The following is a 26523-nucleotide window of genomic DNA, read 5'->3' on the forward strand; positions in this document are numbered from 1 at the left end:
CACTCTAGCTTGCCAACAGAACTGCAGCCCCTGCCAGACATGGAGCGGATGGCGAGGGTTAAGATTCTTCTCAAGATCTGGTCCACTTGCATTGTAAGAAGCCCTGGCAAGGCTGTGAGAAGTGTGTGTGTGTGAGGGAGAGACAAGGGAGCGCCTCTAAACTCCAAATACTCTTGAAACATTTTACATCGGGTTCTGGTCATTTCGACCCACCACTTTCTCCAGATCCAGACTGAGCTGCTTCGACTTTGCCAAGCGCTCGATTTATGGTTCGAGAGTGGTCCGCTGGGCCCTGCTGGAGTGTGCAGCTCCGCAGTGCTTCCACAATGCGCTGCGAGGGCCAACACAGCTGTGCTCTGGGACCCTTTAAAATACTCGCTCGGAGCCGAGTGTTTGTAGGCCCTTGAAGGTGGCTTGGCAGGCACTGTGGAAACATTGTTCTGTCCTCTTGGGGGGGATGGTTCTGCTGCAGTCTGTAGAGCACTTTTATTTTCTCAGTGTTTTAAAGCAAAAGCAAAAACTGAAGTGTGCAGCCGCAGGGCGGAGGGTCTGCGCAGGTTGACTATCACCACTGTGGGCACTCTGGGCAAACTGAATCAGCTTCTAGTACGATTAGTGCGTTAATGTGGAATGAGTGGAAGAGTTGGAATGACGGGGGTCAGGGTGAGGTTATGAGGGAGACTGAAGGTGTGTCCAGCACTGCAGCGAAATAAAATTTACTAAAATTGGTTGCGTTTCCCTGATATAAGTGCTGGTCTCTCCTGTGAACATCTGCATTGTGAAGTTGTTGTGTACAGTTACTTTGCCACCTTCTGCATTCATAATGTTGTGCGAGTGCATAGAGAACAGGTCCTGCTTTGAAAATCCCTTGACTATAGCCTGGCAGTGGTGAAACTGGACCGAGGGAGGAAGCGGTAATCAGGAGCAAGATCCCTCCCTGACCCGTGTTAGCGTACTGGTTGATCTGCGCACGATTAACATCGGACTTCAGATCACGTGACTCAAATGGAACATTTCTCGGTTGTGTTTTTATGATGTTGCTTCAGGGTGAAGGCCTAGTGGGTAACGCTGCCTCTGCCCTCCTGGTTCAGTGTCCAGTTCACCGACACCTCCTCCCTGGCCTGCACTGTGTCAGTCTGCTGCTGGAGTGTGTTTGGTTTTAAAATGAAAGGGATTCGTTCTGGGCTGCAGGTTGATCATTTGTCTATTTTTGTTCAAGAAAATGGTTGATCCATTACACATCAGTAATGAGGAGCCGAGGGGAGTTTTGTTGTTGTTGTTCCTTCGGATCTCACATGCTGTACAGTTGTGGCATCTAATGAGAACAAACAGTTTTTTTATTTGTACCGAGAGGAGGGGGGGAACTTAGGGCACAGAAGGGGAGGTACTGAGGCCGAGATTTATCTTCACATCCCCGTTAATATAATATTTGACACCAGTTCATTTCATTCCATGTAGATGCCAGTAAGTCTGGTTTTGTCCACAAGGGCTGCGCCATCTACAGCAGTTTGTGTAAAATTTAAGAATAATACTGAGCAGAGCAAGTTGCAGCCTCGCGGGCGGAAGATCCCCACAGCACGGCAGCTTCCTCTCATGCTTGGAAAGAAACACCAACAAACAACAAAACCCAAAAGGCTACATCAGTCTTAACCCTCTGTGAAGTGCCCTGAGAGCACAGAGGACAGGAGCAGGCCTGGGGAGAGGAGAAACGCAACCTCTGTGTGGCAATACTGCCCTCCTGGTGGGGAGCTCGGCCAGGGTTCAGTCAGGTCTGTGACTGAGGTATCTGCCCTCATCGCTGTGATGTAAATCTAAAAATGTAAATTCTGCGACCGGCGGGGAACTGGCAGCGACCGGATCAGGCCGAACAAGCCTGTAGCACTCGCTTCCTTTTGCTTGGTCCCAACCTCACGGATCATTTCTATACAACAATACCCTATATTATTGTACTTTTTTCTCGTTTGTTTGGTTTGATTTGGTTTCGTCCTAGTTTAAGGTAAGCGAGAGGAGGCTTTGCCTGACTAAACTAATCCCGGCCCAAACCCCAACAGGGTGCACAGAGTGAAGGAAATTTTATTTTAGAAGATTAAAACAAAATAAAAAACTTCATGGTGCATTACTCCTTCCCATACCGCTTCACACGGACCCCTCGGGTCTGTTCCAGCCGGCCTGGCTCGGATATCTGCCTGCCCCGCTAATCGGCACCGGGCCCCCCTAGCTTTGTTGGGCGGGCAGAGCCGGGGTCCGGTTGCAGTGAAGCCTGTTCTATTGTATCGCCACACTCCTGACACAACACTGAGTGCAGCCCCAGGGTAGAGTTGTGCTGCTCTGTAAGCCAAACCCAGGCGGCTGGCAGGCTGCTGTGGTGGGCAGTGTTTGAGGGCACATAGTCTGATTCTCTCTCTCTACGGAAGTAGCAATCAGGCAGGGGATAATCGGGGCAGTGTGCTGCGCTGTTTAGCTTGGAGAAAGCAGCAGGTATGTGCGAAGCCTAATCAACTAATTGCAGTGTTGATGTAAGAGAATTCTTCCAGCGATGGAGTAGCTGCGAAGAGTAAACACGGGCCCGGATCCAAGGGGAGGTTCCTCGGCCAAGAGCGGTGCTCCCGCACAGGAACGTCCAGGTCAGCGTCTATCTCCCACGGGGAGCTCCGGCTGTGCCCAGGCTCAGGGCAGGGCAGGGGCAATCAAGCTGTAAAGAGACATAAAGTCATAAAGGGTATCTTGCTGAGTTTAAAGGGCACGTCTCGCTTTCGGCACAACTGTGCTGCGTTGCCAGGAGATCGGGGTGGGGATCTCTTGCGGGGACAAACTCGACTTTAACCCCAGCTCTTCAGAGGTTCATTCACGTTGTGAGGCCTTGGTCCTCAGGGTGTCATTTAACAGGCTTTGCACAGTAAGCTCCTATGGTGGCAGGTAGGCAAATCGGGCCGGCAGGGTTGTGGTCAGCGTAGACCTGTGGCCGGTCCAGGTGCCCTAGCTCCTGCAGAAACCCTGGAAAAAATCCAAAACGAGATCAGAGGCTCGAGAGCAGGGTTCCCGCGGCACCGCGCCGCTCGCTCCCGGGAGAGCAGGGTTGATTGTTTCAGTGTGGTCGGTGTTCCCTGGGACAAAGCTAGCATTGAACCTTTTGAGGACTCATTAAGGCTGTTAGACGCATTCCTCCGGGCCGAGAGTGCCATCAGCCCCTGCGATTAGACCGCACCAGTGTGACATAATTATCTGCACCGATCTGTGTGTGTGTGTGTGTTGTGTGTGTGAGCTAGAGTGTGCGTCTCTCCAAGCCTCCTCTCTCGTTTCCCTCACTGCTGTGAGGATTGAGGCCTTGTCTCTCTCCTGCAGCTCTTCTGCTGTGTTGCATTTCTTCTCCTCCTCTCTGGCGGAGTCTGGTGCGTTGTCTCCGGCCCAGCTCTCTGCTCGTCTCAGAGACCACACACCTCGAGCCATTGACAAAAGTGGGCTCTTGTCAGAAAGCGGGTTTCATGCCAACCATGCCCTGTTCAGAAGCTTCGGTACGTCTGAACGATGTTCTGTATGGTGATGATCGCAGACCTGGCTCAGGATCGAATGCCTGTAACCTAGAAATAGTTTGAGCCACAGATTAAACATGGCGTTTCTACACAAGGACTCCCCTGGACATCCTGTACCCTGTGGAGTCCTGCAGCGCGTCCCTGATCCAGCCCACGTCTACACGCATTGCTCAGCAGCGTGAGGGAATAGTCATGTCCGATAATCGCTGTGGAAGTCCCTCTGTTTATTCTCCTTCTATTTGAACAGTGTCTGTCTGACGAGGGGGAAACGAAAGCTACCCAGTTAGGGATGGGCCTGTCCGGGCACGTTGCTGAGAGCTGGCAGGTACATATTAATGGTACTTGGCAGGCGTTTACACACTGTACCTGAGCACTACAGAGTCCTGATGCACTGGTGTAGATGACTGAACGGAGGTGTCTGTGTGTGTGCCCCTGTCAAGCAGCAGGTTGTAGGATCGGTGCTGCCCTGGCCTGGCGTTGTGCTTCCACTTTCCCACAGCTGGAAATACACTCTTATTTCTTGCTGAATTCATAGCAATAGCTGCTGCATTGTGGGAAGGGGAGGCGCAGATTCTGTGGGTCCTGGCTGCAGGTTCTCGGTTGTTGGGGCCAGGAAGGCAGCGTTGCAGTCGTTCGGCCTCTCTGGCATTGATTCACCGCCCGCCCCCCCCCCCCCCCGGTGCGGCTCTGTGGATGTGGCAGGCGGCTGCCCTGTGATTTACGAGACGTGTTTGTGGCACTCTCCGGGTCAGGATGATTTGCTGTGTTTGCCAGGCCTGTTAACGACCAATTTGAATGAGCTTTTTACACACACAGACGCACACCCACACAAATCAATTTGTATCCTTTCTAGACGGTGATTGTTGCTAGTTTTGCAAGTAGCATCTGAGGTTTGGCTGACCTGGTTTTACAAGGATTTTCCTGTCCTGTCTTGAAGAAAGGAAAAAACTAAAAGGGAAAATGCGATTACATATTGCACTTCTCCAGGATTTGTACAAATATAGTTTAGCTTTTTTTGAGTTTCTAAAGGTTGCATCACATGTATACATAGTGTTCTTTATGCATAATAAAATATATTATTATCAGAAGTGTATTGTGGGGCGTTAATGCAGTAGATTTAACCTCGTATTTCCCCCCGTTCTTCTTCTGGAAATCCTGCCTGACTTCTCTGTCCTGATCTCAAATGTTTTCTTCTCTCTCTCCCCATTTAAATCACAAGATCAGGACTGATATAGAATTGGGGAAATGGTATGGTTGAGGCCCTGGCGACGTGGGTTGTGGCTGGGATTCGGCTCCCATCGTCGTCAAGAAACCGTTGATGTGGAGTCCGCTCGAGTCGGTTGATGCTCAGATAAACCCCTTGTCCGTCCGACGGGAGCCCGGACCAATCACAGCTCTCTGAGCGCGCTCTGCAGGGGATAAACAAACCAGAGAGCTAAATGACATGATGGCGGATAAACGGGCTGTGAAAAATGCATGAGAGAGAGAGAGGAAGAAAAAAAAAAAAAAAAAGAGATGCAAGGAATCATTGACAACAGCAGCCGTTTGACCATTGAAATCCTTATTAGGATGTCCGGTGTGGAAACGCAGGGATAGAGACGCAGTTCTGTTGGTGGATTCTCGCTCCTCTCCCCCTCTCTGGTTGGGTTCAGATTCTCTCTGGCTTGGGTTAAAATGAAGGGATGCTTGGGCTCTTTCTCTGTGGTGGGTGTAGGTGTGGATGGGGGGACGGCGGTTGGGAAGTCCTTTTCAACATCGAAGCTGTATCTACCCAGCACTCACCTGGCAGCCCTATGTGTTTAATATTTTGATCACGCAGGTCTTGCACACATTCCAACAGCGGAGTCAGACGTATGGCTTTTATGGCTTATTTATGAAATGTTATTTATTTATAACAGGCTGGTTTCCCCCTCCGTTTTATTTTCAGTCGGGCTGATTTTTAAATATCTAGACATCCGTCAGAGAGAACTGCACAGCGGCAGTCCCTCGCCCTCCCGAGGTGGCCAGATGTCATCCGTGTGAGATCTCCGGTGACGCATGCTGATGAGTCGCTGAGAAGATGTTCAGATACTGCTACCTGCCTCTCCGGGCTCTCCTGCTCAGCCAGGGCCCCGGATCAGTGCGGTGAACCTGCCAGAAAGCTGTCCCTAAACCCGTGGGAAACACAAGCACGGGGTTCTGACCTGAAGGTGCCGACGCTAAATATGGTCAGCTTCTAGGGAGAAGCAGCGGCGGTTAAATTTAGACTTTGTGCGGGCAGCTTTCTCCAGGAAATTTCCATGTTTATCCGTTCATCCCAGTTCTTGTCGTCAGACCAGCCAATGCTCCGTTGCTGACCCAGATCTGTTTTTTTTTTTTTTTTTTTTTTAGTTTTAAGTATAAGATCAAACGCATCCTGTTGTTCCGGTTTGTTTGTTTATTTGGTTTTCGGACTTGCGGTGCGGATGCCTTCCTGGAGGAATGTGTGCGAGATCTGTGTGTAGATCTAGACATGTTTGTCTGCTGCTTCAGCATCACAGGTGACTGCGGGGAGAGGGAGAGGGAGAGGGAGAAGAGGAGGATGAGGAGGAGGAGGAGGGAGGAGGAAGGAGAAGGGCAGGAAGAGAGGGAGATGCAGGTAGAGGGAGAGGGGAAGGAAGAAGAGGAGGGAGAGGGGAGATAAAGGGAGAAGAGGAGGAGGGAGAGGGGATGGGGGAGATGCAGGGAGGGAGAGGGGTAGGGAGAAGAAGAGGAGGGAGATGCAGGTAGAGGCAGAGGGGAAGGGAGAAGAGGGAGGGGAAGGGAGAAGAGGGGGAGGGGGAGGGAGGGGGAGGCAGAAGAGGGGGGAGGGGGAGAGAAGAGGAGGCAGGGGCAGGAAGAGGGGCAGGGGTTTGCAGCAGCGTGTCTGTGTCTGCGCACTCATCACTCACTCTTTCCATTTTATCCATCCCCACATAGGTCTCCTTCAGTCTCTCAGCGTAGTCGCGGCGTCCGAGGGGAGGCCCGGCCGGGGGGAGGCCGCTCAGCGCCCACCGCAGCTGCTCGCTGACGCAGACTCAACATACTGGGGGGCTTGTAGATGGAGTAGGTCCACGTCCTCTCGGCCAGGGTGCTTAGCTGTGTGTAGGAATGCAGTCCTCCTCCTCCTGCTGCCCCCGGGCCTTCTCCCCAGCACCCTCACTCACCCCATCTCTCCCGTGTGGCACGTGACCCCCTCACCCCAATCAAGGCTTTTCCTGCTGTGCTCAGCTGTCCTTCTCGCTGGCTTGCCTGCTTAGTGAGTGAGTGAGTGAGTGAGTGAGTGATGTGTTTATTTACTGTAAGACGACAAAGAAAGATGCAAGTGTAAAGCTCCAAATGTGGAAATGTGCAAAAGGACCTCCTAGATCTTTAGTATCATCTTGGTCTTTGGTATTGATAGTTATCTCAGTGGGTTTTAGGTGCTCTGGTATTGACTTGTGTGGGAAGATAACCAGGTTAGCAAAAGCTGTATAAGAGCATCGCCAGGTCAAGAGAAACTGCTACTGGGATTCTGGTTGAGGACAGAGACGGACATCAGTGTTATGATCCAGCTCACATATACCAGGGGGCAGTGGGGACAGGAACCACATACACGGGAAAGCGTTGAGCACTGATGTAATGCATATAAAAACATCTCCACTGTTGCTTGTGTGCTGGTTGGATCAGAAGCTGGCCTCTTTCACGGTCTCGAGTTGGGGGGAGCCGTATTGTCAGGGATTGATCGTCTGAGTGCTCAAGAGAAAGACGGATAAATTTGTTTGATTTGGTTTGATTGGCTCGGAACAAAAAAAATGTACATTGCGGTAGCGCAGTCAGTAAAGACACTGCAGTGCAATCTAACCTCCCCTGCTGTTGTCTCTGGACTCCCAGCTGCATGGTTGCTTACCAATAACTTAATGCAAGCACCACAATGCAGTACCACGTTCCCAGCCTCTCTCTCACACGCTCGTTCTGTGTGCGTGTTTTTGATGCACTTGCAGGCACGGTTTCCTGCAGCAAGCCTCGTGCGGTGCTCTTACGGATTTGCATCTTTCGGCACTGGCAGGGATATAAACAGCCTGTAAGAGCGTGCCGAGGCGAGACGCTGTCGTGCAGAGTTTGCTTCTCTCAGACATCCGCCGGCCCTGAAAATAAAAAGGGAGAGAGAATACGTTTTTTATTTTATTTTACTTAAAACTGCTGACGAGTCTGTGGATTGACTCCTGCCCTGATCCACGCAACGGGTTTGCAGGAAGTAGCCGATTGTTGAAGAGCTATGTTGGTCCATCGAGGACTGATTGGTTCCTCAGTACGATGAAAAGCTTCCGTATGGGGATTCTAACGAGACAATTGAGAGCAAAACGTTATTTATGTTCAATATCTTAACTCGGAAAAGTCTGATTTGTACTGGGACTTTTTTCTGAGCTCTCGGGGACCAACATACAGCTGTACACAACCGCCTCTACCAGCTGCTCTTGACACGCGTGTCCTTGAACCACACGTGTGAGAGAGAGAGAGAGAGAGGCTCGCTTCAGTCTGCCTGCGTCACAAGGGTCAGGGGGAAACTGGTAACAACAAAACCTTTGAAATGAATGAATGCAATCATTTTTAATGGTGGTCTACCCCTTAAATTCAAATCTGAGGCGGTTGTTGGATGTGCCAGCGTCTGCTCCTCGCGTGAGACGTTTATGAGCGCAGAACGTCAACGTCAGCAGTCTGTCACGATAGTGTGGTTTGAACCCCCGGCGAACGCACAAACGAAGGTCAGACGTTCATTTTTTTATTTCTAACGGCTCCTTGTGGAAAACACAGAGTGAGAGAGGCCGGATAGCCCTCGTTCACGATTTCACAGACCGTTTCATTGGCCCCCGAATGCCCCCCCACCTGAATCTCCCAGCAGGCTCCGGGAGTTTAATCTTCCCTTCCCGAGACTTCCTGGCAGCCCGCAGGCAGTATCTGGGACGCAGAAGCTGGGGAGGAATATAAAATTCCCATCGTAAGATATTTGTTCATAAGCTTTAATTATGTGAACTCAATTTCTGTTGGCATTTATTTATTTATTTATTTATTTATTTATATGCGTTTCATTTGGGAAGGGCTGATTGAACTGCACCCCCCCCCCACCTTTTATTGTACAACAGTTGGCAGCAGTTTTACATTTTTCATCGCTACATCAGTGTGTGGTTTATTGTGTCCCTCTGCAGCGGGAACCCCTCTGTCTCTGTGCTCAACTCTTTGGGGTTCGAAGGGTCTTCTCAAGCCGATACCTGTGACACGGAGAGGAATCTGTGTGGAAGTGTGCCCTTCACAGAATAACCAGGAGCGTTGCTGTATCTCAGTGTCTTAAAAACAATAACAAACTCGAACACACAAAAAAATGTCAGTCTCTAGGGAGGCCAGGGGTCCAGAATGGAGTCATTTGCTATCTTGTGAGATGTTCTTTTAAATGTTTCCCTTAAATGGCAGGGTACCCAACATGCTTGTTTACTTTCCCCTCGTGATGTTTTCTTTAAAATAAAAAAACACTGGAAAGGGTTTCTTGCCAAAAAACCTTCTGCTTTATATTTGGAGTTGTGTATGTGTTTTTACTGCGAGTCTTCAGTCTGTACGGGTATAACCTGCCTCCTCAGACAGTGCCTCGAGACTCGGCTCTTTTCAGACGGGCACGGACTGGTCAGAGGTGTTTAATTAGCGTCGCGCCGGGGCTTTGTCCTCTTCTCAGCAGATTCATGCTGTTCAGGGGGCAAGCTGGGGGATGTCCACAGCTGCTTAAAAACGCATTTGTCTTTCGTATTTTGTTTTTTACTTTGTGTGACACCTGTTTTCCTCAGTGTCCTCGCCGTTATTATTCCAAGAGTACTGTGGACAAAAAGGCACTATAAACTGATAGGCAATGGGTGAAACCAAACCATAAAAGCCCCAGTAAGGCAAGACCTCCAGTGCGGGCACTTCCGGCCTACAGGGCGTGTGGGGTGGTCTTATCAAGTGTTCACAGTTCACTCCTGTAAGGAAACCTCTTCCTTTAAAAGGATAAAGGGGTCCCAGACGGCTGGGGGTCTTGTTGTGTGAGGCAGTGATTCAGGAGAGCGAGGGCGACTCCGTGACTCAGCGTGCCGAGTGGAGGGGCCTCATAAATACTGGATTGGACAAGTGTAGCGGGAAGTGAAGGGGAAAAAGAACATAATACCTGGATGGGGGGAGTGGGAGCTCTCTGTGCAGCACTGGTGTGGCAATGCTGGAGAGGGTATGTGTGTGTGTGTGTGGGGGGGTGCTGTAGTTGTATATTCAGCGGCCTTGGGGGGGGGGGACTGCAGAGGGAAAGCGTTGTAGAGAAAGCTGTTCTTGTCATCCCCGGCTGTGTTTGTCTTGTTCACCCACTCGGCAGTCATGAATGAATCATTTTGCGGAGAGTGGGCCGACACGTTCGATTGCAGGGCTGAGTTTTTTTTTTTTTTTTTTTCTGTTCTTTCTCCTCCTTCTCCCTCCTCCGTTCTAAAGGTCTGTCCTTTGATAACAGCACCGTTAAGCTAGACAAAGTGCAGGGTGTGATAACGCCAGCGGTCGTGCTGAACGCAGTGGATTAGGGCACAAAGGGCAGGGAAAGCCACCGTGAACTACAGGGAGAGAGAGCTTATCACGGCCTGAGGACAAGCGCCGACCGACTGACTTGCTGTGAGTGGCGCGAGGGTCTGCCTGCTCCTGTCTGTGGCGGGGTGGAGAGTGAAGGGAGCCAAGATCGATCGGGCCGGGCCAGGCAATGAGAGCTTGTTGTGACACACAATGATCAGAGTGCCCTCGGGCCCATAACTCTTGTCCCGGATGGCAGGACGAGGCGGCATGAATGGATCTATTCATCCCCCATCAATGAACGTAGGGAGGGCAGGAGATTGGACAGAGATTAAACTGGGACAACACATGCTACAAAGTGTGGGAGGGCAAGGACGTGTCCCTGTTTTTTTTTTTTTTTGTCATTTGCTGCCAGAATGTAAACTTCCTGTGAGCCGAAAAACACAATCAGCAACAACGGGGCTTCTCTCTGGCTTTCCGTGGGTTAAAATGGTGGCGTTTTATCAGATTCCAGATTGACAAACACCTTTACCAGTCTGTCCCTGTTCAGAGAGACACACACATACACATACACATACACACACACATACACACACGCAGCGCCTGGGAGGATCCTTGGGGACACATTACAGCTATTAGTGGTATGTTGGGGAGCGTGCCGCGGCGCTGAGCCCGGGAGAGTGGCGTGCGCGGGGTGATGGACAGTCCTGTCCCGCGGTGGAGGTGGCTGCCACGGAGCTGTGCTCTCTGAGGAAGTCTCTGTGACTGGGAGTGAGTCCCCTGGCAGTCGAAGGCGCCAGATAACAGCCCCAATTAATTAACACCATTGTGGAGTAGAGAGGGCGGGCTGCCTCCCGATATTGATATTCACCAGGCAACTCCACAGCACAGCACAGCACCGGAAATACAGCACAGGACAGTGTGTGTACCTGCAGCTCCTGCTCTGGGGGCGGCAGCACGGCTGGGTTTTGGAAAAGTGTTCCTCGACGTTTGCCCGATACAAACCCGCTCCTTGTGGTACAAATGCACTGTGCACCCTGCTGCACCCCAGATTCATTCAATTTCTCTCTTTCCCTACATCTATACAGTATATTTTTTCTCCAGATCGTGCTGCTCATTTTCATTTATATTGTCACTTTGGTGAGGCCAAAATCAGATTTGACACCCGCACCGGCCAGATGGTCATTGCCATTCCCGACAGTTGCGCACGGCGGGGAGCACTGTCCTGCCGTGGCTGTGATACCGATCTGGACACCACATGCAGGAGGAGTATGAGACAACAGCCTGGAAAGTAACGTGTGCATAAGACCCAGTGGAAGCCTGGGAATGCTCTTGATTCTCCTAAAGGAGGTGTGCATGGCATCAGGGAGTCCCGATAAAGTGCTGGTGTTAAGGTCAATTACATTTTTTTTTTTTTCATGGTTCTGTTTTACGTGCCTTTCAGTCACAGGCCCTACGATTGGCTTTATCGAGGGTGGTACAGATATTTAAATGCACACCGATTTAGTTTCTGGCATGTTTTCGGTGGAGTAGCATGGTTGCAGAGGTCTTAAGCTAGAAGTAGCCGTACTGTTAGTCTTTTTCTCTCCCTGTATCAGCCCGTTTAAACCGGTTATTTGCAGGGTTTCAAGTTGCCCTGTGTATCTGTGACCAGCCGCTGCTCTGGCCTGAGATCCGCACTGACATGGTGGCATTTTGTGTGGCAAACTCACAGGCTGTGGTGCTAACACTCAGTGACAGTCCCCCGCAGAGGTGCATGTTCCGCAGGTGACACACTAGGTCGCTGTCACAGAGGCTCGCACACACACACACACATACCCTGTGCGCTTTGCTAACTCCGCAGTTACTGTCACGCAACTGCTTGGTGTGAAGCTTTGGTTTGGCTGAGGTGGGGGTGTTGGGCATTGATTGGCCACACAGGCACTCCAGTGTCTGGCCTGTGAGATTCCTGGGCCTGATCTTGGCGAAACACCGGTTTGAAATGGGGTTAATGGGCGAGAGCAGTAGGAGTCTCTCTCACGCACTCTCTCTCTTATACATGCGCGCACACACACACACTCTCACTCTCTCTCTCTCATGCATTCGCACATGCACTCCTCTCTCTCTTTCTCAGCTGGAGAGGCCTCTCCTGTTTCCAAGTGGAAGTAGCGGAGTAGGCACGGTCTGTAGCAGATCTTCTGTGTTGTTTTTTTAACTGCACTCCAGTACAGGATACTATAGTCTGTCTAAACTGACTCCACCTCAGATCGGCCCCCAGATAAAGTGTTTACAGTTGCATTCTCTTCTCTCGGCCATTCCGGTGGTCTGGCTCAGCGATGTGCGCTGCTGGCACAGACTGGCTGTCGTGTCGCTCTCCCGAGGGGCCGGCCTCGGTACAGATGGGTTGATATGTTAGCGTGACGCACTTTGAGCCCTTCGTTGGGGTGAGAAGCACCACAGTGGGATATTTTTTGTGGCTGTTTGTTTGTCAGTTGTTCGTGTTGTTGCTTCCTCGCCAGCTTCGGCTTTCCAGGATGCAGCGTTATTGATGTTATGTGAAGTGAAGGAGATTGTTTGATTGTTTGTCCTTTTATGGCACAGCCTTTCATGCTCTCTTTTGCCAAGCCGTTGCATTTGTGTTGCGCTCTTGTTCCGGCACAGTTAGCACCTGGGGAGATGGCAAGCCAGCATGGTGGCATTGTGTAAGGACTGTGGACAAGGCACGACTCTCCCCCCAGGCCGTGTGACGCCCGAGGCAGGTGTTCAGGTGGTGCTTTAAAACAGGGACTTATTCAGCAGCTCTTGCTATGCCAGGCCAGCGGGAATTCAATCAAAAGACCACAGTCCTGCCCTTGTCACACATACAGCTTCAGACAGATTTCTGCCACCATGAACCCACTGCACAGTGTTGCCAACCTGCTTTTCATTAATTCATGATTTAATGTGATTGAGTTCACAGCTAAATAATCTCCCGAACATTGCCTTGGCAACGCAGTCACAATCCAAGTCGGTAGCTGTCGTGGTTCGGTGTCGGTGTCGCTGTGTGCTTGTGTCGGCGTCAGGTGACAGGTGACTCATACCGGTGTGAAGAGAGTCACCGGGCACTGAGATGAATGCCAGGGCGGTTCTTACACTGGCACGCGGAAGGAAGCAAACCAACACGCACACAAACCATGATAGCAGGGTGTGTCTCGTACACCTGCTAACTCTGAATGCACTGTGAACAGACCTCTCTCTCTCTCTCTCTCTCTCTCACACACCCCCACACACACGCCACTGTTAATGAGCTGGGACTCAGGGGCTCAATGGCCTTGTCCTTGCTCTGGTGTCTTTCTCTCCCACAATAGGGTTAGACTGCTGCCCTTTACTGACGCACCTTTCGTATTTAGAAGGATCCGGCTCTAACACTAGGGTGGAGGTGGAGGTTGGGGAGGCCTTCATGTCTCCTGTGGCTCCAAGTTCTGCTCATGGCTTTGCACATTGTGTGTCTTTGTGTAAGTGAGAGTAGCTGGAAGGTCAGACGTGGGCCAACGTTTGCATGCGGTGCAAATGGAGAATCGATCATGATTGTGTTCAGTACTATTTATGCAAAATATGGAATGAAAAAATACACAAAAAAAGACTCGTACTAAAGGTTTCAAGGACTTTTTTTTGCACGGAAGAGCATTAAACCCTGGCAGGAAATCAGTCTCTCTCTGTCTATGAATCTCTTGACCTGCATTTGTAGTTTATTGAAGGATGTATTTTTAAAAGATAGAAAGCGTGTGAAATGCACGGACCCCTTGCTCGGCCCCCGCTGCGCAGTGTGGTGCCCGTCTCTGCAGTGAGCCGGGAGCTTGTGCTGCTGGCAGACAATCAGCGCGGGTTTAAAGCAGGGGCTCTGAGGGACAGGAGCATAAAGTTAACGACTTTTCAGCAGGATGGTTCATATCCTGTGTTTATGACACTAATTACTTGTCTGGGCTCTTCGAGCTAAAGCCCCCAGAGAGAGCGTGCCAATTACCTGGGCAGGCTCGCCCCCCGACTGCGAGCCCGTGATTGGCATGTGCCATGTGCTCTCTCACTGTGTGCTCTGTGAAGTAGAGACTCCCGGGATGTCGTCCCCCCCTCCCCGACCAGGAAATACACATCCAGGTAGGCGCAGGCAGAGTGAACACTATTCAGCATGCAAATACAGCGTCTGCCACCGCGGTCAAGTCTCTATGCAAATGAGCTCTGGACAACACTGCTGTGTTTGTGTCTCTGTCTCCCTGCGCTTGTCCTGCACCGCAACAACACGCCCTCACAAGGGAGACGCGCTGGATCGACTCGGCACACAGCCCCCCAGTGGCCCGGTATACAGCCACCTACCACGGCGGGTGAGGGGGCACCAGTCAGCCCCTTCCATAGGGCCGCAGCTGGAGACAGGAGAGGTGACACTTTAAATGTGAATTCCTCATTAGAGGGAAAGTTGCTGTAGGACTTCCTTCCCTGCCCCACTGTCCGGGCCGTCTTGCGTCCGCTGCCTCTCGACTCGTCTCTGAGCTGGAGCTGCAGATAAGAGCAGAGAGGCATTCCTTTAGAAAGTGTTCCTGAAAGTGCAGCCTTGACGGTGCCAGGCCGGTGTTCAGGCTGATACGCAGAGCTGATAGACTTGTTTTTTTAATGTTCGCTTTCTGTTGGCAAAGTCAAATGTTTTTAAATGGACAGAAATATCTGCTCATGCAAAGCAGCGCTGTGGCTTGTAGCGTGCGCTCGCCGCTCGTCACGTTCCTTTGTAGGACGCTGGTGACGATGGACTGTCCGGTTCTGGCCGGCTGGCGCGGGCGTCCCTGTGTGGTCTGTGCGGCCGCTCTTTGGAAGGCTAGGTTTACTGACGCGGGTTTGCTGGGGTTTGCTGGGGTTTGCTGGGCTTTTGTTACTGTACAGTTTCACGGACCGCTCTTTGGGCGCCGTTTCTACAGGTGAAAACTGCAAACCAGCAAGAGGCCCTTCCTCACATCAGAGCTGTGTACAAATATCTATTACTCTTTATTACACTTGCTTAAAATATCTCTAGCATTTCTTGTCTTGGTTGTTCCCTCTCTCTCTCAGTTCTATTTGTCTTTATGATGGATTGTTCCCAAATGTGTCTTATCCAGTACCTGCAGAAGTAAGTTGTGAACAGTCAGTGCTCTCCCGCTGTTCGTGCCGGGGGCCGTATGGTTTGTGATTGGGAGCTGTCCTGTGGTGTCCCTTCCTGATGTCCTGTGTCCTCTGTCCATTTCAGGGCTGAAGACCTACCTGATCTCGGGCCGGCGTGCCGAGCCATCGCAGTGCAGCTGCTCCCAGCTGGGCCCGGCAGGGCAGGACCCTGGGGACGGGCTGCCAACGGCTTCCAGGGCACAGACCCCCGACCCTGCCCCCACACCTGGCGGCACGCTCCCCTGCGGCCCAGCCGACAGAGCCAAGGTCAGTGTCATCACCGCACGCTCACTGACACAGCACCACCCTTGGCACCGCAGCTCAACACAGCACAGCATTAAACACACACAGCACCAACGCTCGACAACACCGCACTCTGAAATATAATGCTGAACTGTGTCTTGGTTAGTAAAACATAAACCATAAAAAGGAGATTTAAAGGAACTCATATCGCACTGTTGTTCGTGTTAATCTTGTGTCTCTCCACACCATGAAAGCACCAATTAGACGCAGTGACGCAGGGCCTGTCAGCTCACTGCCTGGGGCCGAGCCGTGGGCTGAGCCGGGGGCCTCGTTAATGCTGCTATTTCAGAGGGGAGGAGGCAGGGCCTGCTGTGGGGCAGCACCCCCCCACCAGATCAAACTAATGATGCGTCCCCCGGCACCGAGCGGTCTGCCCGCAGTCTCCTAGCGACTGCAGTGAATGCCCCTGGTCAGCAGAGCCGCTGGGGCGCCCTGTGCCTCCAGCTCGGTGGCTAATGGGACCTCTCTCCCTGGTTTGCAGCCACCCTGCCCGTCCTGCAGCGTGGACCCGATGCCCAGCTGTGAGGTCCCTGTGGATGACGGCGCCGTGCAGAACGGGTGCCAAGAGGAGCACAAGAACAACGCCAAGGTACGCCCCTGATGGTGTGTCAGAAGCTTTCTGTCCATTTACTTAATGGAGAAAATATTTTATTTGAACTGTATTGGAGAAGCTTGAAGGTCTTCAGCCACTTCACAGAATTGGCTGGAAAATAGCCTGCTGTGTGGCTGTGACCAGGCGTTTACCAAAACTGATCTGGCGTGTCCACCCAGGTTCTGCCGGGCCGGAGCGCCAAGGCCCAGAACGGCCTGCTGAGCCCGCCCCCGGAGGACAAGCTGACCAACAGCCAGACGTCCCTGTGCGAGATGCTGCAGGAGAAGGAGAAGAAGTGGGGCGTGGTCAGCATGGACCACTCGGCCCTCATCCCGCTGCGCTCCAAGAACTTCCGGGAGAGGAGCGACGCGCACTTCGTGGACGTCATCAAGGAGGACAGGTGAGGGCCGGGCCTGAACGGGCCTGCAGACGTGGTGCCGCGTTCCGGGGCTCGCTGAGGCGTTCCACAAGACTCAACTCTCTCTCCCTCTCTCCCTCTCGCTGCCTCCCAGTCTGATGAAGGATTACTTCTTCAAGCCGCCCATCAACAAGCTCAGCCTCAACTTCCTGGAGAAGACCCTGGAGTCGGCGTACCGGGCCAGCTACAAGGAGGAGGTGCGTGTCTGTCCCGTCTCCGTCTCCGTCCCCGGCCGCACGCGGGGGGGTTTTGGGACGCCGTCTTGGGCCCGGCAGTCGGGGTCTGTGTCTCCCCGAGCCCGGCGCTGGCCGCTGCTGGACCGACGCAGGCAGTCCTGCCGTCCGTGGCTCTGCGGTGGCTTGGCCTCACAGCTGACGGGGGGACGGTACTGTTGGGCTGGACTGCCCTCTGCTGGTCATGTGGCAGAAATACAGCTGGCATTGGCTTTAGACTTCGACGCTTCATTTGCAGTGTTGAAGGGAGACTTAATCAGTACCTTCCACATGTTCCCAGTCTGTCAAAATTTAAAAATCAGAGATGCCAATCAATTAGCCTAACACTGAGCAATGTTTCTATTAAGGTCGATCTACAGTGGTTATCTAGTTATGATGTGTTGAACTGTATTGTATTTTCACTTTCACCCCCTTGCTCCTGCTCGGTGTACTGCAGACGGGGTGTGAGGGAGGAAGGGAGCCGGGCCCACAAGAGTAAAGAAAGAGAAAAGAGGAGAGGAGAGAGTTCTGGCCGGGAGCCCTCTTGCATAGTGATTTGTCCCTGTGGATCACGTGTTGTTTTTGATAGAAATTAGTTTGACACAAATAGCATAAACAAAATATAATCCGTAACTTGGAGTGCGAGTCGGAAACCTCTCTGGCCGGAACGGTGCCTACTGATTGGAATTTAAAACTAAGCCCTCCCTCCCTCTCTCTCTCCCTCTCCCTCTCTCTCTCCCTCTCTCCCTCTCTCCCTCTCCCTCAGGTTAAGACCAGGGCTCCAGTGCAGACCTTCGCCAGCCCCACGTTCAGCTCCTTCCTGGACATATTGCTGTCCTCGGCTGTGTTCCTCGCCCTCACGGTGGCCTGCTTCCTGCGGCCCTGCATCTCTGGCCCCCCGCCGCCCCCCGCTGCCATCGCCGTGTGCGTGCTGGCCGTGCTGCTGGAGGGCGTCTCCCTGGGGCTGTCCGTACGGTAAGGGGCTCATTCATCTCTGGGGGGGGATTTCAGGCAGTGCCAGCAGTGCATCGTGGGAAGCAGAGGGAATGCTGGGATGAACTATAGCCGGCCCCTGGCTCTGCGTTTCCTGACCGCGGCCCCCTGGCTCGCTTTTGTCGCCCCCCCCCCCCAGGATGGCGTTTTACCTGGACAGCGTCATGAGCTGCACCCGGCGGCTGCTGCTGGCGATCTCGGGCTCCGTGCCGCGGCACCTGATCGGGGCCGGGCTGATCTCGCTGCCTGCCCTCTCTGTCTTCACCCACATCACCTGCCCCTTCCACCTGTCCATCCAGGTGAGTGCCAGCCAGCCCAGCGGAGCTCGAATGGGTCAGAGGTGTGACACCAGAACCAGAGACCTGAACTGACCTGAACTGTGTGTGTGTGTGTACACTCAGCACTGCTCTCTGACCCCTCAGTCCTGTCCTCTTGTCCGCTCCTCAGTTCACCATGTTCCTCTGCTGCGCTGCCACCATCGCCATCATCCACTACTGCAACTTCTGCCAGCTGAGCTTCTGGATGCGCTCGGCCCTGGCCACGGCGGTGGGCGCCCTGCTGCTGGTCCTGCTCTACGCGCCGCTCTGCGCTCACCAGTAAGTCGGCCGTGACGGCGGGGAGTCGCACACTTGCAGGGACGGACGCGGCTTGTGGGGGGGATTGCAGTGTAGTCCTGTGTCTCACACTGAGCTCAGACACCCGGGGGTGAAGGTGAGGGCCGGTCCCCACACAGTCTGGAGAGTCTCTGGCCGAGGGAACGCGCGTGCTGTTTATGTTGGCAAAGCCCACGGCTGAGTCTGAGGGGTCTTCTCTGTTTTTCAGCTCCTCCCTGACACCGGCAACGGAGACATTTTCAGGGTAGGTGTCGTCTTTTCCAGTTACCAGAGAAGTAGAAGGACTTTGAGATAAAGCTTAATGCGTATGGGATACCCCACAGCCCTGATACAAACCTCTGTGCTGCCCCCAAGGCTGACGGTATCGCAGTGAAGTTACTTTACTTTTCAATTAATCTTCAGAGCTCCAAATGAAATTCCTTACACAGACTTGTAGACTGCAGTGAGTTCTTCTCCCAATATGTCAAACACTCTGCATCTGGCAGTCTGTGTGCACCTGCAGCGCACTAATCCTCTCCCTCTCTCTCCCTCTCTCTCGTTTAGGTTCGACTCCACTAACGGCTCCACAGCCGAGGGGACGGAGACGGGGCCGGACGCTGGGGCTGGGACAAGACCACAGGACCTGATCGGCCCGGAGGCCATCCTGGCGTTCTTCCTGCTGCTGCTGCTGGTGTGGTTCCTGAACCGCGAGTTCGAGGTGAGCTACCGGCTGCACTACCACGGCAACGTGGAGGCCGACCAGCACCGCATCAAGATCCAGAACATGCGGGACCAGGCGGACTGGCTGCTGCGCAACATCATCCCTGTGCACGTGTCGGAGCAGCTGAAGGTCACGCAGAGCTACTCCAAGAACCACGACAACGTGGGCGTGATCTTCGCCAGCATCGTCAACTTCAGCGAGTTCTACGAGGAGAACTACGAGGGCGGCAAGGAGTGCTACCGGGTCCTGAACGAGCTGATCGGAGACTTCGACGAGCTGCTGCGCAAGCCGGCCTTCAACAACATCGAGAAGATCAAGACCATTGGCGCCACCTACATGGCCGCCTCGGGCCTGAACGCCTCGCAGTGCCAGGACAGTGCCCACCCCCACGGGCACCTGCGCACGCTGTTCGACTTCGCCATGGAGATGATGCGCGTGGTGGACGACTTCAACAAGGACATGCTGTGGTTCAACTTCAAGCTGCGCATCGGCTTCAACCACGGGCCACTGACCGCCGGCGTCATCGGCACCACCAAGCTGCTGTACGACATCTGGGGTGACACGGTGAACATCGCCAGCCGCATGGACACCACGGGTGTGGAGTGCCGCGTGCAGGTGAGCGAGGAGAGCCACCGCGTGCTCAAAGAGATGGGCTACGAGTTTGACTACCGCGGCACGGTCAACGTCAAGGGCAAGGGCCAGATGAAGACCTTCCTCTTCCCCAAGAGCGTGGACAGCGGCATGGTGCCCCAGCACCAGCTCTCCGTGTCGCCCGACATCCGCGTGCAGGTGGACGGCAGCATTGGCCGCTCCCCCACCGACGAGCTCGCCAACATGGTGCCCACGTGCGCCACCCAGGGACCGGAGCGCGGCCCCCAGAGAGCTACAGAGACACCTGAGGCCAAGGACATGCTGGGCCAGCCCAAGGGCCCTGCCGCTGTGGCCACCAGTCCCGTCCAGGGGCCGAGGCCAGCTCCGGCTCATGCCACAGCCTCCACCCCGGCCCCTGCCGCCCCGACGGGGCCCCTGAAGCAGGAGGGACAGGAGGAGGAGCTGGAGGAGGAGCTGAGCGAACTGACGAGACTCAAACCTGCAGACAGCCTATGATGGCTCTTGCTGTGGGACGTCAGTGCGAGAAGCTCCAGTCCTACCCTGTAGACGCTTCATGCCCATCGGGGCCGCTTCCTCTTCACTCCATCTTTTTGACTGTTTTGTTTTGGGATTTTTTGTGTTTTTTTTGGCTTATATTTTCACAGGGGGGGGCGCTGTGTGGATCACAGTAAGGGAAGTGTAGAGACTGGGGTGGGGGGCTCGAGTTTTCCAATCAGCCCCTCGCTCTTTCAGGTCTCTGAATTGTACCACCACCTTGGGGCTTTATTTTGATTAAGTGCCTTCAGGAAACATACAAATAAAAAGGGAAGTGACGTCTCGGACGATGAGATACTGGGGTAGAAGGGAAATAAATCGAACCAATCGAAGTGGAAAACATGCTCTGAGCATGGATTGTACAAAGCAGACTACGGGAGAAGCTGTGGTTATAATTTTGTCACAAACACTTTATTTTTGGCTAATGCAATTATTATTATTATTATTATTATTATTATTATTATTATTATTATTATTATTTTATCCTATATATATTTTTTGAATTCCAGCAATGGTATTTACAAGCAAACAAAAACAGAAAAACATGGACTGATGTGGGAAATTGCCAGCAGTGCATCATGGGAAGAACAGGGAATTCTGGGAAGGGCGTCCTGGGGCGACTCGGTCGGACCGTAAAAGAACCATCGGTTTTCTATTCGCGCTGCGCTCTGAGACAGCGCTTCTTGTCCTTGTCCGTGCTCTAACTCCAAAAGCCAAAAGATTGTATGGGGGAGGTTGTGGTCGATTGCAGTATTTCTTTGGGGTTTTATTCTGGGGAGGTTTATTTTGGAATGTCAAGTGTGTTTTAGCCGAACCGTCTTCAGTGGGGAGGTGGTTGATTCTGAAACTAGAAGGTCCTATGGCTCGTGAATTAATGACTTTTGTTTTTTGCAATAAGATACCTTTCCCAGCAAGCGAGAGCAAGAGAGCGAGAGAGCGAGAGAGAGAGGTCTGTGTGTGCAGCCGGCGTTCACCTGTGTTTTATGGAGTACAGAGGAACCTCGGCCAAATCTCACTGTGTCACTTGATCTGTCAGGATGGAGGTCGGTTGCCAGGGTGGGCAGCTTTATCAGTGCTGGGGGAATTTCAGGATGTCTGAGAGTGCCGAGAGGAAAGGCTGCCGCGGTGAAGATCTAGCGAGGAACTTTGCACTTTGTCTTTCTGGTCAGGAGTGCCGTCGAGCTGCGGCTGGCGGTCATAGAGTCGCCGGTGCGTTGGGAGGGAAATCGGGTTCATGGGAAGTGACGAGGCAGGGCGTGGTTTTGAAGCGGACGGGACGGAGAGAAGGCGATTGGGGCGGGTGTCTGTGCCCCCCGATACCAAGCACGAGCAGCGCGACAGGATTGTGGAGCAGCGAGTGGCCGTCACCTGCGATGGTGACCCTCAGGTCCGCTCCGTCTCCCACAGAGCTGCGGGACTGGGGGGCGGGGGGACTCCACTGTTAGTCCAGGCCCGTGACAAAGCAATACTGCCCCCTATTCAGAACCTAATCCGTGTGTGCGCCAATCTGTACACCGCCCACCCCTCAGCGGGTCCAGTGTCGCGCGCTCCTCAATGTTTGTGCCACTTTAGTCTCTGTGTGCAAAGTTACCCACTGCATTCTCGTTTGATATGATCTGTTTTGTGATTATGCTGATGATTATTAGTCATGTTTTAGATTTCATTCGTATAACCTGACTGTACCAGCATGTGGTTTCTGTACCGTCTCCACGGCCCCAGCAGAGCAGTCTGGGCCCCAACAGCTGGACCGCTGTCCCGGGCCAGAAAGCACAAAAGCCCAGGACTGCAGCTCTCGGCACCCGTGTACCCGTCTGAGTGTCACGCAGCCTCTGACTACAGACGGGCGGTTCCTCCTATGGCATCTCCCCTCCCAGAATGCACAGCAGGGGGACCCAATCCACGCTCGGCTGCTCCAGTCGGGACCCGCCTTTGATCCTGCAAGAGCTGCCAGTGTCAGCTAGGGCACCACCAGCTGACGGGCTCCCGGTTCGCCCTGTGAGCCCCTCGGCTCGGTGCAGGGTATGTAGGGGGTTCGGGGTAGGAGAGAGAGGGCAGTGCGTTGGGGTATTGGGTTGAATAACTGCGGAGGAGAGGGTCAGTTAAATCCGTTCTAAAATCAGATACGGAAAAACAATCATCTTTCAACTGAATAGGTTCACGTGTAGAGCATCGAACCCCATTGGAGAACTGCGTATAGCAATGTTTTCCTGGTTGTCCCCATCTTATATTTGGGATGCGTTTAGCTTGTCTCTTGGCCACAAACGTGTTTTATTTCTTAATTATTTCTTTGTTTCTTCGTGCATCTCCCCCGCCGTGCCGTGCAGTCTCAACCGTGCCGTTGCAGGGAGCAGGAGCAGGGCGTGTCCTCTGGCAACATCCCGAGTTTGCTGATGACGGCTCCAGTAAACAGCGACTCGAGAGACGAGGCCTGCGAGTCGGACCATGAATCGTATGTGTTTGCGTCCACACATACAGACACTTGCGTTTGTTTATGCAGTCTTCAGATGCGGAGTTACACACGTGGTGAGCACTTGACCTCCGATCGGGGCCCTTGTGTGACCCGCTCGTCTTCTCCTGGTGCTGCGTCGCTGGTAAACGTTTGACAATGAGGAGTTATCGAGAAGCCAGAACGGCTGTTCCCTGCTGGTGATAATCAGGCCAATTTCTCGTCTGGAGCCTTAGAATAGAGTCGAACCCGGAGCTCCTGTGGTCCTGCCATCGTTCTCATCCGTTCTGCAGAGCGAGGCGTTGTTGGCGATTTCTGTTTTTGTTTCTAGACCCCCACCTGGGCCCAGCTCAGGTATTTCAAAACATGTACATATTCAATTCATATTACAGTTTAGAGGACGTCCTTTTATTGTCTGTGTGTTTTGTGTGAAAGTGATCATTTTAACCCACTTGTCAACTATAAGAGGTGGCCACCATGAAATACCAGTGCCTTTGTTAGTTTGATTTGGAATGAAACCTTTTCTCATGAATTTATCCTTGATGCTCCTTTACGCATTCATACAGTAATATATATATAAACATACGTGTGTGTGTGTATGTATGTATGTGTGTATATATATATATATATATATATATATATATATATATATATATATATGTAAATAGATATATTTTTTTTACCTGATTCTTTCATCTTCAGACCTGTTTTATATGAATTCGAGCACTGTGCATTTTTATACAACAGATCTTGGTTGCACTTTTTTTAATTTATATTTTTTATTCAAGATGTATTTTCATGGTGCACTTCATTCTGTCTGTAGCGTGTGCGTGTATGTGGCTCCAGATAAGCGCACATGCTATACATCACTCCATAGTCGAAAGGAATTTGAGCATCCGGAAAAAAAAAATTAATACCGAAGTATTGTTTTGTAATGTATAGAACAGGGGAGGGGGGTTCATTTGATTTTTAGATTGTCGTGATGCAATAATCAAGCCTTGTGTGTCACTCAAGGGTGTCTGTGAATAGATTAGCCAAAGCGGGGGGACTCTTTCTCATGGAGCACACAACCCTACATACATGCATAAATACATGCCTGAAACCTTGCGCTGTAAAAACTGAGAAAAGGTTGAGGTCTGGACTGCGTGCGGCCTTGCTTACAAACTAGGGGTGGTCCTCAGAATTGTCTTCTCACCTGGGTCCTCTTCCACACAGGGGTGCCGTCACGCAGATGCACACACGCAGATGCACACACGCAGACGCACATGCAGACGCACACACACAGACACACACGCAGACACATGTTGCTGGTGAACAAGGTTGATGGGCCGGGGTGCACAGCTCCCATAATCCCCGGCCGTGTGTCCAGTGAGGTGGTCTTCCTCTCTCCACTCCACAGAGAATTTAGAAACACCCAAATAAGAGAAAGGGATGACTAGACGGATGGGTTGGAAGAGTGCCAGGGACGCGCTAGTTACACATCGGGAGCGCAGAGTGGCGCGTCGGGTACGTTGTCGCTGGGAACCGCCTCCTCTGGAGCTGCCCTGGATCGCGGCTTCAAAATCCACCCGAAAAAGAAAAACAAATGAAAAGGGAAAATCCTGTTTTCTTGCCGTACTGCAAACAGGAACTGAAGCAAATAATCCGCACTCGGCCAAGTCGGATGGTCAGGATGAGCAACACAGACACCGTAACCCAGTCTAAATCATTGAACGCTTAAAGAAAGAGTTCTCCGAATTAATGATTGTTTGAATGTTTTACCAGCAGTGTTGTTGCACGTCTTTTCAGTGGACCCGGACGGGCTCGATAACCTCTACAGCAGCACCTGAGAGCGGTGTCTGCAAGGGGAGACGGAGTGTCATGGGAAGACACGCATGTCAGACAGGTGGAATTTGCCAGAGATGTTGGAAGTCTTGACTGAAGCGTGCAGAAGCCCAGGGTGAATGTCCTATTGTGGAAATCTCAGTGGCTCCAATGAAGATTGCCCCTCTGTAGCGCCTGCGGACTGGCTGGAAGGAATGCGTTTGGCTGCGCAGGATGGGTGACTGCCTGCGTCATGCGACCTGCCCTCGCGCCGTGCCGTCGTTGTGTGTGCTGTCATTGCAGCAGGAATGCATCAGGGCTTTGTGTCTCGTCGTGTCCAGTGTTGATCACTCAGAATGCATTCTGCCATTGGAGGAGCAGTGGGTGGGTGTGATGTTGAGTGAACAGGGTTATAAGATGTACATGAGCACGTTTTCCATGCTTTGTGTTGTTGTTGTTGTTGTTGTTGTTGTTGTTGAATGTCTCTCAGCCATCCCTGGCATGGAAACCTTGATTAAACCCACAGAGCTGCTGTCCTTACTACAGCGAACCCCCCCCCCAGTACCCAAGCCACACAGCCAGGGCCGGCACACGAAGTATAAGGAAACTGACAGAGCCTTTGGAACTCAGACATGTGACTTAAAAAAGGGATGTTTGTGCCCCAGAGAAAAACAAAGCGTTCAGTAAAGAATGTAGTCAAATTTAAAGAAGGGATTTTTTTTGTTTTGTTTTTTAAATGAAAAAGGCGACGCTGGCCAGGACCTCTCTGTGCTCCTGCTGTTGGATGGTGTGGTACTTTTCAGTTGCTGTTGTGGTTTTGTGTTTGTTTGTGAACAGATGCATCTTGTCTGAGGAGGATTTCCCTCGTATCAGACAAGGCCTCAGGAATTCAGTTTCTGTGTGTTTGAGCAGCGCCCTCGTCCTCTAAGAAATCAGAGCCACGTGTTCCTCCACCAGCAACAGCAATGAAGGGCAATAGACGGCTGGTGATATTGCACAAGTCTTGGGCAAACCTTGGGTTCGATCTGCCCTCCTGTTTTACTGGCCACTGCTGCTCTCGCCAAGACTTAACCGCTACAGCTGGGAGCAATGGAAAAAGCACAGGTCACCACGAGATCTGGACAACGCCAGACCAAGGCGCCAGTCTGCATTGTGGGCAATAGATGTCTCTGGCTGCAGGCAAACGGCAGCAGCACCACAACCGCAGTCATGCTCTGTGCCTGGAGCCCGTGACCTGACGTGCACCCCGTTACCTAACACTTAATTACCAAGTAAATCAATAAATACAAGGCTATCCTCAAGACCTTGCATCTGTAAATACTGCGCCATAGTTGTGTGGTCAAACCGAGGTTTAAAAAAGTTTAGAGAGGAGAAACAAAGTGTCTGTGAAATATTAAGCTATATATGTAAATAGATTTATTGATTTAAAAAAATAAGAATGAAAATCCACTTATTATCTTTGACCTACTACTAGCAGTCTGTAACTGATCGTATGTCATAGGTGTAGTGTGAGGGGCTGCCACTGCCCTTCGCTAGATCCGGTGAAACTCGTGCAGAAGACATGGATGGCGTGTGGCAACGCGACCGTGACCGTAGATAGGTTGCCTGAGAAATCTGGTGTTTCCACAAAATATGTTCCTACAATCCATTATAATAACATGAAAGAGCGTGTGTAGTCTCCCATGCTGTGTAGAGACTGATGTGCAGAACGCCAAAGAGTGTGAGTCCGTGTTCGTGTCTTGTTTTGTTTTAACCAGTACATTAGCTATTGTCGTGCACACTACCAACACACACCGTTTATAAACACGTCTGTATACGTTTGCACAGAACACTCATGATGTATCCTGTATGTCTTTTTTTTTTTTTATTTATATACATGCACATGCCAGATTTTACTTTAAAAGGGATGCGAGGGGAGGCAGCCAGGCCGGACCCGGTCGTGTGCTGTGTGCCAGGGGGGCGGCGCGGTGGGCTGCAGGATGTCTGGACTCCCAGCCGTCGAGTCTACACTACACAGCAGCCGTGTCTGGTGTCGTCTCGTCCCGGTGGAGATTGTGTCCGGGTCGGGTCGGACCCGG

The 26523-nt window shown here is 52.2% G+C and overlaps 1 protein-coding gene across 2 annotated transcripts in view; it reads left to right on the forward strand.

Annotated features, from left to right (window-relative positions):
* Positions 1–25315, forward strand: part of adcy9a (adenylate cyclase 9a) — a 37052-nt gene extending 11737 nt beyond the window's left edge. Inside the window, exons 2-11 of one of the 2 annotated variants that reach the window (XM_066689961.1) lie at positions 6468–6593; positions 15304–15485; positions 16003–16110; positions 16293–16513; positions 16626–16728; positions 17510–17718; positions 17876–18035; positions 18184–18332; positions 18559–18594; positions 18894–25315. In XM_066689961.1, the coding sequence (XP_066546058.1) occupies positions 6468–6593; positions 15304–15485; positions 16003–16110; positions 16293–16513; positions 16626–16728; positions 17510–17718; positions 17876–18035; positions 18184–18332; positions 18559–18594; positions 18894–20157 (2558 nt within the window). In that variant the 3' untranslated portion in view covers positions 20158–25315. The remainder of the gene's footprint in view (positions 1–6467; positions 6594–15303; positions 15486–16002; positions 16111–16292; positions 16514–16625; positions 16729–17509; positions 17719–17875; positions 18036–18183; positions 18333–18558; positions 18595–18893) is intronic. The other variant, XM_066689962.1, reaches the window with a different exon arrangement.
* Positions 25316–26523: the final 1208 nt, after the last annotated feature.

Source organism: Amia ocellicauda, chromosome 17 (assembly GCF_036373705.1).
Source record: "Amia ocellicauda isolate fAmiCal2 chromosome 17, fAmiCal2.hap1, whole genome shotgun sequence".
Taxonomy (NCBI): domain Eukaryota; kingdom Metazoa; phylum Chordata; class Actinopteri; order Amiiformes; family Amiidae; genus Amia; species Amia ocellicauda.